This window comes from Rhinatrema bivittatum, chromosome 13, assembly GCF_901001135.1.
Source record: "Rhinatrema bivittatum chromosome 13, aRhiBiv1.1, whole genome shotgun sequence".
Taxonomy (NCBI): Eukaryota; Metazoa; Chordata; class Amphibia; order Gymnophiona; family Rhinatrematidae; genus Rhinatrema; species Rhinatrema bivittatum.
Window position 1 is genome coordinate 26026962 of NC_042627.1, and position 12839 is coordinate 26039800.

General features: G+C 39.2%; 1 protein-coding gene across 3 annotated transcripts in view; it reads left to right on the forward strand.

Annotated features, from left to right (window-relative positions):
• The first annotated feature begins 675 nt into the window (after positions 1 to 675).
• The window catches only part of CIB2 (calcium and integrin binding family member 2), an 89994-nt gene continuing 77830 nt past the window's right edge, over positions 676 to 12839 (forward strand). For 2 of the 3 annotated variants that reach the window (XM_029575724.1, XM_029575723.1), the window contains exon 1: positions 676 to 1089. Coding sequence is in view for 1 of the 3 variants with exons in the window: in XM_029575723.1 (XP_029431583.1) it covers positions 1039 to 1089 (51 nt within the window). In the remaining 2 variants the exon portion in view is untranslated. The remainder of the gene's footprint in view (positions 1090 to 12839) is intronic. The other variant, XM_029575725.1, reaches the window with a different exon arrangement.

The window sequence follows — 12839 nt, forward strand, 5'->3', positions numbered from 1 at the left end:
GGTTTAAGAGGTGCTTTCATATGGGGGGTGGGGTGCAACTCTCAAACTGTCCACACCAATACAAAATCCATGGCTCCTTTTACCCCTGGACTTTGCACTAGTGTTCAAATAGGAAGTACACAGTCACCTACTTTCCCTTTTACATTTTTTACCTGCAGACATCTGCACCTGCTTTGTGTGCTGGTGGTAGATTTTCTTCAGAAAATAACACGCGTAGACCAGACCAACACAAAATCTACACACGCTATTTTCCCAATCCTGCCCAAAACGGACTCGGCGGCCCAAACTTTTTATTCACTTTGTACTTATAGAGCTATATTCTTTGAATCCAGCTGCCTTTTGCCAGAAACTTTTAAACCTAACTGACTATATTCAAATATAGCCGGTTAAGTTTAAAGTTATCAGGCTAAAGTTAGTTGGATAACTTTGTTCATTAATATTCAGCTGGATGTTTATCCTGCTGAATATCCTGGATAATTTATCCGTCTAACTTCAGTTGGATTTTATCCATTTTCTGGATTTTTTAATATTGGCCTCTGTGTGTTCCATAGAGATTCACTCTGACTTGCAACTGTGGTTTAAAGAAGCCTGTTGTAGAGCGCCATCTAGTGGTGCAGAGCCGATAATACATTGTGAAGTTGCAGAGGGAGTGCCTTACTGTGCGTTTAAGCGAAACCGTGGAGAGAGAGGAGCTGCAGAGAGAGAGCTGCTCTTACTGGCAATCACAATCATCGGAATTCGTTCTTTATATCCAGGATTTAGGCAAAAGGAAAAACAACTCCAGAGAATGTGAGCACCATTCTTGGCTGACATCTGCCGACCATCGTGTTGTTTAAATATTTTCTTACAGCGTCTCAAATTTGGAGAAGCTGCTCTATTCCTATCCGGATACCTAGCCAGCAGGCGAAATTCGATTCGGGGTTGGGCATTTCTTCTCCACTATCACAACGTATAAATGCTCTAAATGCATATGCTACGAAGGACTCCTCCGCCTTCCAATGTGATGCATTTGTACAGAGGGAGAATTTCTAATTTAAGATGGGTAATAAGCAAACGATATTTACTGATGAACAGCTAGATGCCTATCAGGTAAGAAGTGCACTCTTTCAGTCCTCTGATGGACCAGGGCTGTACACGCTGAAAATAGGCTTTGCATTTGATAGTGCTGAGTGCTCTAGCAATGGAGTGGAGGAGATCAGATTGTTAGGATTTCGTAAATATTTATTTAGATTTTTTTGTTTAATATTTTCTATTGGATTAATGCATGTATTCGGGTATACAGTAAGGCGGCCAGAGAAGTTAACCTGTCATGAACTGAATCCTGGGATGTAATGTTTGGCAGCTCATCTTTCGCAGGTGCTCTGAAGTGGCAGACAGCAGCAGCAGCAGTAGCATTCGGTAAAAAGACACAATTACAGCAAACTTTCTGCCCCTGGCTCCCAATCAGATGAAAATGTACTGTCGTATTCATTTTTGCTTTTAGTTGCTAGAGACACACGGTATCCGAATAGCATGACTTCATGTATGCTGCCTGCACAATGTTGCTCTGTTGGTTGTTAGTAACCCCTCTGGTGTTTGGATGTAGGTTAGGCGCTGGGAAGCTGCGCTCTGCTGCCCAGTGAGACGTGCAAGAATGTTAACAGTCACAAAGTTTAACCCTTAGCGGTGGAGTCAGTCATGTTATTCTCCAGGCTAAGTCTTAAGTGACCTTTCCTAACTCCATCCTGCTGCCGTTCTCGTTAGGGCAGAAAACTGGAAAAAAAAACCCAACAACAACCCCAAAACGGATTATATTTATAAAGTGTATTTTTTTCATCTCCTCCCTCCATCGTCCTTTCCCCCTCCCTCCCTTGACATCTCTAGACATTTTATAGTATCCAGAAGCGATATGTGTTCTGTGTCGCGTTAGTGAACTATCCTTCTTGAATAATTATTCATGTCTCATCAGGCTATAAATTGTAGAAAATTAAATTACTATGTCAGCAAATGAGAAATACCACGAGTTAGGTTAACAGAAGATAAAACAAAAACATTTGATGATGAATATGCTGACTGTGAAAATCAGAAAACATCCGTGTCTGTATTTCCTCCCATTTATGAAAAAGAGAGATTGAGAAAGAGATGCATCTCTACAAAACATACATGTGCTCCATTTCTATATATATAGATGGAACACTATATGCATGTATATGTATTACATTTGAAAGGTACATATTTGTGAGTTTTTATCTTACAGACACATTCAATAATATAACGATTCATGATTTTTTTTACATATTTTTCTGACTAGTGATGGTTATTTTGCTAAATAATCTCCGCCCCTCCCCCTTCTACCCCTGATAGGCGTGCTGGATCCAATAACTTACATTACTCTGTTTTCCAGCTCTGTTAAAAGCAGTGCCTGCAAGGAAGTCATTCAAAGACCTTCCACAATGATTAGAACAGTACATAAAATGTTAATAGAAAAAGTGGCTCACAAATAATACTTAAACATTCCTCCAAGCATAGTAAACATAATTTCAGTGTATGGTTTATGAAAGAGAAATTCACTGACTCCCTGTCTGCACCCTGTTCTGCTTTACCTACCTGATGTAATCCTCCATTCTGCATGCAGTCCATTGTAATTGCTTTGGAGTTATTGTATGTTCATTCACCAAACAAAAATGACTTATGATCTATGACCACTTCTTTCCTTTCATTAAGAGGAACAGGACCTGCTCTCCTTCCAGCATAAGAATTTTGTGTATTTGAGCACAAATATATACTTAGTGTGGATATTGAGGTTGATGTACTAAACTGTACTGATGTTCACAACAGTATTAACACAAATTAAAAATTTCCATTAAGATGCATTATGTAGATCATACATATTGGGCCTGATTTTCAAAAGCATTTACATGCTTAAAATTGGGTTGTACACATGTAAATGCATTTTACCCATGTAATTGAGCTTTTGAAAATTGCTACAATATTTGCATTGAATTGTCAATAGGTTTAACCCACATTAAGTGCATTTAACATGACTAAATGGCTTTTGAAAATTGCTACGATAGTATGTTACATTTACATGGATAACTCCTTTGAAAATTCACCTAATTGTCACTTTTAATGTGCATTATTTAACTCGTGAATGTCAGTGCAAAATCTATGCAAAATAGACAATGAGCTGCATAATTATGCATATCAACTCATGTTAAAATAATACATGTTAAAATGTACAAAAGTTAACACAGACCTATTACTGCATAAAACTTAACACCTCTAGGAAGTATTTTTTTATGTTAATCTCATAATGCACAAACTATAACAGGAGACATTTATCTACAAAGTAATTTGCATGTCATTAACATAGACTGTTAATGCAAGATAATTCATGCATGTTAATGGCCCATGATATTGCACTTTAGTATGTTAACCTAATTGCGTGGTATGTGCATGTAGACATACCTTGCAACATGTATGTGTGTATTTCAGTAGTTACATCTATGTAGGGCCTGCGAGTTCTGTGTGGGATGTTTTTATGTGCTTGCAAGTACAGAAATGTGCCTAGGTGCATATCTGTGTATGAGCTATGTGACTTCAGCGTGCATGGCTAACAGGCAAGTTATGTAGTAACTTGCGAATGATATTAGATTTGTATTAGCCTTGTTTCTGGAGTTAGTTACTCATGAGACTCTTACAGAAGTTGGAGAGTGGCTTCTTGTGAGAGCCCGGGTTGAGTGGATGCAGAGATGCCTGATTAAGCCTCCCTGCTCCAACATTGCAGGCCAGGATGTCTTATTCCATGACTCTAATGCTTCCATTTTCTGGTCACACTCTTTCCTAGAAAGAAATTATATATACTCTGTTGTATCATAGCTGTGGCCCTGGATAAATGTTCTGCTGCCTTTTACAGAGATACTGGAGGCATTATAGCTTGATAATTTTGCTTTGCAAAATTTCTCTAGCATTGTCTGTAAGAAAAACTGCAAACTGATAAGTAATCAAATAATACAATATAGAACTTCATTTGTTTATAAAAAAAAATGCAAGCAGCTTTGGGTTTGCAAGCAACTAGCATCACCAGAAGATGCTGTGATCTGAAATTGTGTTGTGACCAACTTTTTGAACTGGATTCCTTCTTTAAATCTGTGTGCTATGTGAAAGTTGAGAATTATTTGTAACATAATACAACAGTCAAAAATGGACAGGGAGCCATATATTAGCAATGCATCCAAGTTAAAAATGAGCATCTTCATTATATACCAGCCTAGAAAATCTGCCTTCAAAATCCTTTTCCCTGATTATAGGATGTGACATCTCTACATTTGAGATTTCTTGACTCAAGTTGGAGAACATTTTGACATGCAAAACAATAGATCACATAGTATGAAACTATGCTTTCAGATCTTATTCTTACACAGATGGCTAGGTTGAAAGAAGACTATTAAGTCAAGATATCCAGCCTTCTTCAGACTGCTTAACAGCTCTCTGTGTGTGATAATCCAGGGCACGATGAAGAATACTGTGCATCTGTAGCCAATTCTGCGCATCAAAAAAATTCCTTCCTGACCCCAAACATGGCGAGCTGCTCGGAAGTGCTGAATTAGCACTTTTTCCATAGTACATAACTAAATCATAATACCCACCATATCCATTTTCCTCTAGAGAATTAACCAATTTGTTATATTTGAATTGATTTAACGTTGAGGCTTCCATTACCCTTCATTTTAAGAGATTGGGCCAGGATTCAGAGTAAAATGTAGCAAGCATGTTTCATGCCAACTCACCCACTAATAATAATTATATTCATATTTTATGGAAATCTGTGGACAATGAAATGAAACTATTGCACTTAAAAAAAGTATTTAATTGTGCTCATTAAACACTTTCAAAAGAATGACTTACATTTTTTCCAAATGGTGGGCAGTTTTTTTAACTCTTCATTGCTCATTGTATATGGGAACTATTCACCCCATCTCATACCATGCCCCTCTCCCACCAATTGTGTTGCATAGAATATAAAAATATAAGATTTCCCATACTGGGTCAGACCAAAGATCCACCAAGCCCAGTATCCAGTGGCCAATCTAGGTCACAAGTACCTGGCAGGATCCTGAAAAGTTATTAGATTCCAAACTACTTATCCCAGGGATAAGCAATGGATTTCTCCAAGTTCACCTTAATAATGGTTTATTGATTTTTCTTCCAGGAAATTGTCCAAACCGTTTTTAAACACAGCTACACTAACAACTACACCCTCTGGCAATGAATTCCAGAGCTTAATTGTACGTTGATATGAGGGAGTATTCAGGGGACTCCTTCAAACTACCTTAAGGGACCGGCCACAGCTATCTAGCTCAGTCCTCCTTAAGGTTCAGCCCAGCAAGGAATTCTGGGTGAAGGGCGGCTTGCCTCACCATACTATAAGGAGTCAGTGCCCAGAGGGATTAGACAGTCCCCATGGCACAGAGAGGAAGCCCTTCTATGAGAAGACATGTTATGTTTGATGTTTGAATGCTGTCAGAATCGCAAGGTGAGCTGCTTTTGCTTTCACTCAGGCCCATACAGTAAAGTGGGCGAGAGAGCCGGCGCTCCAAGGTAAAGCCATGCTGACTTTGTTCCATTAAACCATGTCTTTCTATGTGTTCTGTGATTTTGATGCTTAGAACACTTTCCACTATTTTTCCTGGCACTGAAGTCAGGCTAACCGGTCTGTAGTTTCCTGGATCACCCCTGGAGCCCTTTTTAAATATTGGAGCAAAGTGATACAGATTGGAGCAAAGTGATCCAAATTCTCACCTCAGGGCAGCAGCAACTGCAGACCACCCTACAAACACAAATTGACCAGCAGCGAGAGCAACTTATTTATTTATTTATTTATTTATTTAATTAACGTCTCTTCTATACCGATAGCCGTTCACACATCGTATCGGTTTACATCGAACAAATAACTTTTGGGCAGGGCCCTTACAAGTAACAGTTGGAGATAATTAGTTAATAACAAAGTAACTAAAATAGGAGTAACATATGCAATTACAGTAACAGTAAATATTGTTGAGACTGGATAGCAGAAACAACTGAGTAAATATAAATAAATAGAACTATCATAAAATAACTACAATGTACATTATATATAATAAAATAACAACAATGTACAGTATATTTACAGCATTCTTAATCATATTCGACGAGGGGGTACCAGGTCAGCTACTCGACTTGTTACTCGCTTGCTGTAGGATATTTTTCTGCGTGGGATGGGGGGAAAGAGGGGTAAGCTTGTTGGAACAGCCATGTTTTGAGTTTTTTTTTTAATTTAGGGGTAGAGGTCTCTATGCGTAATTCAGGCGGCAAGGAGTTCCATATAGTGGGGCCAGCTAGGGAAAATGCTCTGCTCATGGTAGATGAGAGTTTGATAGATTTGATTGATTGATTACAGAGGGTTCCTTGTAGGGCTGGGCGCGTAGGTCTCTTAGAAGTACGGGGGAGGAGGGGGGGTTGATCCAGTTGAGGTTATCATTTAACAAACTTTTATGGATGAGGGAGAGCGCTTTGTAAAGTATTCGAGAGGGTATAGGGAGCCAGTGAAGCTCAATAAGTGTGGGAGTAATGTGGTCTCTTTTTCTCGAGTTTGTTAGTATACGAGCTGCAGCGTTTTGTAAAAGTTGTAATGGTTTGGTATGTGTTGAAGGGATGCCAAGGAGGAGTGCGTTACAGTAGTCTATTTTCGACAGTATAACAGACTGGAGAACTGTGCGAAAGTCAGAAAAGTGAAGTAATGGTCTGAGTTTTTTTATCGTTTGTAGTTTAAAGTAGCAGTCCTTTATGATAGAGTTAATAAATGGTTTGAAAGTGAGATGGTTATCAATGAGGACACCTAGGTTGCGAGTGTGTGCAGAAAAGGATGTAGATGCGTGTGAGGGTGGAATAGCTGGGAGAGGATGCTTATTAGAGATGATTAGTAGTTCGGTTTTGTTGGGATTTAGAGCCAAGTGCATGTCTGTGAGGAGTTGGTTAATGGCTGCAAGGCAGGATTCCCAGTTTTGTAGAGCAGTTTGGAGGGAGTCAGTAAAGGGGAAGAGAATTTGCACATCGTCTGCATAGATGAAATGCTTGATGTGAAGGTTTGAGAGAAGGGTAGTAAGGGGAAGCATGTAGATATTAAAGAGAGTAGAGGATAGGGAAGAGCCCTGGGGAACAAATACTCTGCTAACTCATATAGCACAGGCAGTGCAAACCTTGTCACCAATGTTACCAAAGCTAGGCCCAGGGGAAGATCCGGAGCCTTTCTTAATAAACTTTGAATGAACTGTCCAAATGGTGGAGTGGCCAGAAGCTTCTTGGACCACTTATTTGGGGAACCTGCTGACGGGCAGCAGCCATGTTGCCTTTCAGGCAGGAACATCCGGACTAGCAAAAACCAGTTAGCTATACAGACAGGAAGGCCGTCAAACTGGAGAGAGCAGACTGTACCCCAGAGGCATATCTGCTCCAATTCCAGAGAGGAACCCTCCATCCCGGCGAACGGAGGATTTTGTTTACCACACATGAATTGGGGCTGTCTTTAAGATTTGTTAACAGTGCCGCAAGAATGGAAAACCCAGAAACAGACTTAGGGGATGACTTCAAAGAATTTTAGCCCTTTTCAACATTTCTGTGAAAAAGTGCTATAGGGCTGGTTAAATCTGTCTATTTGTTTATCCATATAGAGGCACAGTAATTTCCAGTAGACATCCCTGATTGGATCCAGACTTGTGAGGACAAGAAACCATGGACTTCTCAATTGAAAATGAATTTGATCCATTCGAAAATTCATGTCTAAGCATGGATTTCCCTTCTTATCTTGATTTTGTTTATCAAGTTAATTTTATCAAGGCCTGTATTTTGTTGACAGATTGCTTTACTAGCCAATTAGCAAACACTTAGTCACTGGCCTTTCTATCTAGCACTTAAGCAGTTTGCAATTAGCTTAGCGTCTCTAAGGGAAAGTTGGGACTGCTGCTACCTGTGCATCCCTGTCTGCATTCAATGTATTGACTTCGGGGTGAATTTCAAAGGAGTTATGTGCGTAAAATCAGCATATATGCGTATAGGTAGCTTGTACTTGCATACATGTACTTTTATAAACATCAAAAATATCAGGTGCATTTTCAAAAGGATTTACACATATAAATATAACTGCTATCGTAGCAATTTTCAAAAGCCATTTACACATGTAAAGTGCACTTATGCAAACTTATGCAAGCAAATCCTATGGACAATTCAATGGTATATAGTGTTGACATTTTCAAAAGCCCACTTACTTGAGTAAAGTGCATTTAATCAAGTAAAACCCAGTTTTATGCATGTAAATGCTTTTTAAAATCAGGCCCATAATGTCTATTTATGCTTTCGCATGCACATTTACCTACATAAAAAAAGGGCGATCTAGGGGAATTCCAGAATGGGGCTAAGTGTTACACACAAGTTGCTGTTTTATAGGAGACTTATAAGAATACGTTAAGCAACTTATTTGCATAATTTTACACCAGCTAGTTAACTCGGGCAATTAATATCAGATTCGGCTGTTGTCTGCTATTGATTGGGTTGGGAGATCTGGGTGACCTGGAGGGAGGGTGAAGAACTAGGAGAGTCTTGATGACCTGGAGAACTGGTGAAAGTATTGGCATACTGGTGATTTCAATTATGCGTGCATGTTTTAAAATATACTGACTTCCATGTGTATATCAGGGTTTTACATGAGCATAAAATATACACGTGTATGTTTATGAAATAGGTAGGAAAAGAATGTGTTTCAATGCATTGTAGGTATTCACGCATAACCTAACATACATGCATATTCTGGGAGGTAGACAAGTGAATTTTATTATCTGCATGTACCTGATATGTCAAGGCTACAAAATACTTTAGTAGATCTTCATGCAGCCATATATGTGCGTATATGGAGCCGCGCAGTGTTATTTTCCCTATGTATTTGCAGCACCCTTGTCCATCACTCTTTGGAAAGATGCAGATGTTCCAGGTGGTCCAGCAGGTAGAATGAAAAAATTGGAACAGTGTGAAAGGGTAGAAAATAAATTCTATTCCTGTGATTCAGGGTTTAAAGAGATTTGCCAATACATCATGGTTAAGTCTAGAGTAGTTCTAGACTTAACTGCCCCTAGTCTATCTGGTAGTTCATTTAACTGAATAATAATGTTAATATGTACTGTAGGAAAATAGCAATATAATAAATATCTTGAATAAAAAAAGGCAATTCCACTTTAAGTGAATTCCCCAAATATTAAAATTCTTCCTATTTTTAATCAGTTTATTCACTAAAGATGGGTTCTGAATTAATCCAGACCCCCTCTCACCTCCTACTTAGCTCGTCTTTGTTTTCTTTCTTATTCCTTTCTTTTGCAATATGTCACTTTTCACAGATTTTCCTCCCAAACATTTCTTCAAAGGAAATGCAGTGATGGATTTAGGATTTTGCAGTCCCTAGACACTGTTGGGGCTGTTGACCATCTCCCTCACGCTGAACGATCAGATAACCGGTAGTAGAATGTCTAAGGCTCAGCCCCACAGTTTCCTGCAGCAGTTCAGGGCAAACATTTTTGGTAAAAATTGGAAAATTCTGAAGCACATTAATAAACATGACCGTCTTTTATTTTGCAATATAAAAATGTAATAGGTTTTCAAACTTGCTGACATTTTATTTTCTTTCTATTGGGTAAGGAAAAGGGATCTCAAGTATCAGTGTAGGGAAGAGATCTCAGGGATGAGGAGAAGGAGAGGGCGAGAGTGAGAGAGCTAGGGATAGGGAGAAGAAGGAGGAAGACCATGAATGGTGTGAGGAGAAGTTGAAAGGGTTGGGTATGAGGGCAGATGCATGAGAAGGAAAGGCGACTGGAGATGGGTAGAGAAGAGGCAAGGAAGAAAGGACCATGGATGGGGAGGATGGAAGATGGGGAAGATTGAGGAAATGGGAACAGATCATGAATCTGGCATGAGGGAAGGAAGTTCTGGAATTGAGGAAGGAGAGAAGGAAGTAGAAGGGGTTGGGAGGTGGGTTTCAGGATCTGGGGAGAAAGGAGAGGTAGGAAGGGAGGTTTCAGGATCTGGGGTTAGAATTTGAGATCAAGGGAGAGACAATCTGAATTGCAGTGTTGGGGAGGGGATGCGGAGAGGAGGTCGCTGTCCCTACCATGTTCCAGTCTTGCTTATTCTTCCATCTTCTTTTTAATCTTAGTCACTCTTTTGACTTTCCCTTTTATTTTATTTTTTTGATTTATTTATTTTATTTATTTTATTTTATTTTTTATTTTATTTTATGTTATTATTTTATTCTATTTCATTCCATTTTTGTCTTCCGCTTTTCCCCACTCCTTTTTATACATACCTGCTCCCTAACTAAGCCTAGTACAAGAACAACAAATTTTGAATTATACATTTACTGGACTTTTATCACTTATGACCTTCATTACTATGTAATCCAATCCAATTCTTATCTACCTTGATTACTATGTAATTTAAATTGTATATTTAGTTTTTCTTCTCATTGACTATTACTTAAAGTTGCTTAAATGTTCATTGTTCCATGTAAGGCCGTCTGGCAAGTTTCTGTTCTTTGTAAACCGGTTTGATTTGCATCTAATGTAGGAAGATCGGTATAAAAAAACAATAAATAAATAAATAAATAATCTCTCATCCAATCTGGCCCGCACACACATACCTGGCACCAATCCCTTCTTTCACACACACCCAAAAACTATCCCCGTTTCCCTCTCATACACAGACACGTGGTCCCCCAGCTAATCCCCTCTCCTCCCTCCGCCTCTGTTCATCCCACAGTGATCCCTCACTCAGCCCCTCCTAACCTTCCCAAAATTGTCATTCTTTGCTCTGTCTGTTCCAGGCTCACCCCCTTCCCTCCTGCTCTTGAATGACATGAAGGGAGGGCCTCTTCTTTGCTGTTCTGTATCTACTCCAGGCTCACCCCCTCTCCTCTTGTTCCTTGTATGCTACCTGGGAGGAGAGAGGCTAGATCAGGAAGCTGGGAGCTGTTCTCTGCTGAGTGAGATTCAGCACAGTGAGAAGGCAGCAAATCTTCAGCTAGCCTGCCGCCCCCAGATATTTTCCATCCTAGGCAGAAGCCTAGTGTGACCGTTGACAAGTTCAGGCCTGAGGAAATGGCACTTATGTTGAAACCATAACAGATTTAAGGCAAAAACATTGACAGCATAATGAATAAACTCAGAGTGATCAGTAGTAAGTCTTTGTAGTCTTTATTCTAACATTATAGTGCTTTTCACTCCCCAAAAGTGTTGGAAACAGGATGCTGGGCTTGATGGACCCTTGGTCTGACCCAGCATGGCAATTTCTTATGCAACAAATCGTTGTAAAGCATAAGTATAGCGACAGCTGTACAAGAGGTTTCTGGCTAATTCATTTTGAATTTTTAATAAAACAGGTATATTTTTTTAAAGCTATATATCCAAATATTAGTGGGGAGCATACAAAAGAAAATGCTTTTGTTTCATTTTTAATTTTGTTTCTTTTTTATTTTATTTTACACCTTTTTAAAATTGGTTCCATTTTGTTTGAAATGCACACAACTGGCAACTAGCGTGCATAAAACAGAACGAAAATCAAAATGACATTTTTTTTTCTGTTTTATTTCAAAACAATACAAAACAACATAGGAAACACTTTTGGCATTTCCTGTGTGGTTTCAAATGACTGCACATCCCTACCACATATTGGTTACTGGAATAAAATGAAAAAGTATTTTGTAAGTAAATGTACGTATATTAGTGAGTGGTAATCTATATCTCATTTTGTAACTACTTAATTTGAACCTGTAACTGTCAATAAAATGTATTTTTAAAAAAAAGTGAGCTGTAGGGGACATGACAGGCTCAGAGTCATGTCCTCTTATAGCAGATTTTTATATCCTAGTCTGCAGTTTCCTGTGAGAACCTTCCATACCAATCTGTAGTCTGAGCGATGAATACATGTGGGCTGTGTGGAAAATGATTAGTAAGGGAAGATGTATACTGTAGTGACTGAATAGTAAGATAACAGAGTTACTCCTCATAAAAACACGCCTAAGTAATATGTTACGTTTGGCAAGCTGCTGCACTCACCTTCGATGCCCGCCAGGTCTCCTCTCAGCGCTGGGCCCCTGCCGAACATCTCACACATCAAATAAAAGAATCCACTGATCGGGATATAAATGATTACAACAACAAATGAAGAATCCCGTGTAAGTAGAGCGGCGGGGACGCTCAAAGAGACCTCATAAAAATTGTCAATTATTTAAGCTGACATGTAAGCTTATAATGGCTCGAGCTTTGTTTTACTTGTAATCATCGGTCTCTATGGGCGTGTGATGCTCCTGCAATAGGTAGCTATCTCACGGCACGGTCAGTCTCTATTGGTACTCTGAAATAGAGTCTCTTGATATACTTAACTTGCGATTTTTATGTCCGTAGACGAACCAGTATTGTTAGTACAAGTGTAATCCGACGCTGTTCCGACACGGCGTGTTTCGGAGGAAACCCTCCTTCATCAGGGGCTCAGATGTCACTAATGCCGGTTTTTCACATTGCTGCAATAAAGTAAATAGACAAGACAGTGCCAAGATACCCGCAAATTTTAGGCTAGCGTAAAGCATGGAAGAAAGCACTTACTTTGTGGAAGGCAAGTTATGTGGCTGTATTTATAGCGTCTCAAATGGTTCTGTAAAGGAAAGTGTGCAAGTTGATAAAACATCCACTTTGTATTGAAATGAAGAAAGAAATACCTTGTCCCCATAATGTACTGACTTCCAGTGATGCTGGACTAGCATTCATGGAGCCATGCAAGACGTCTGT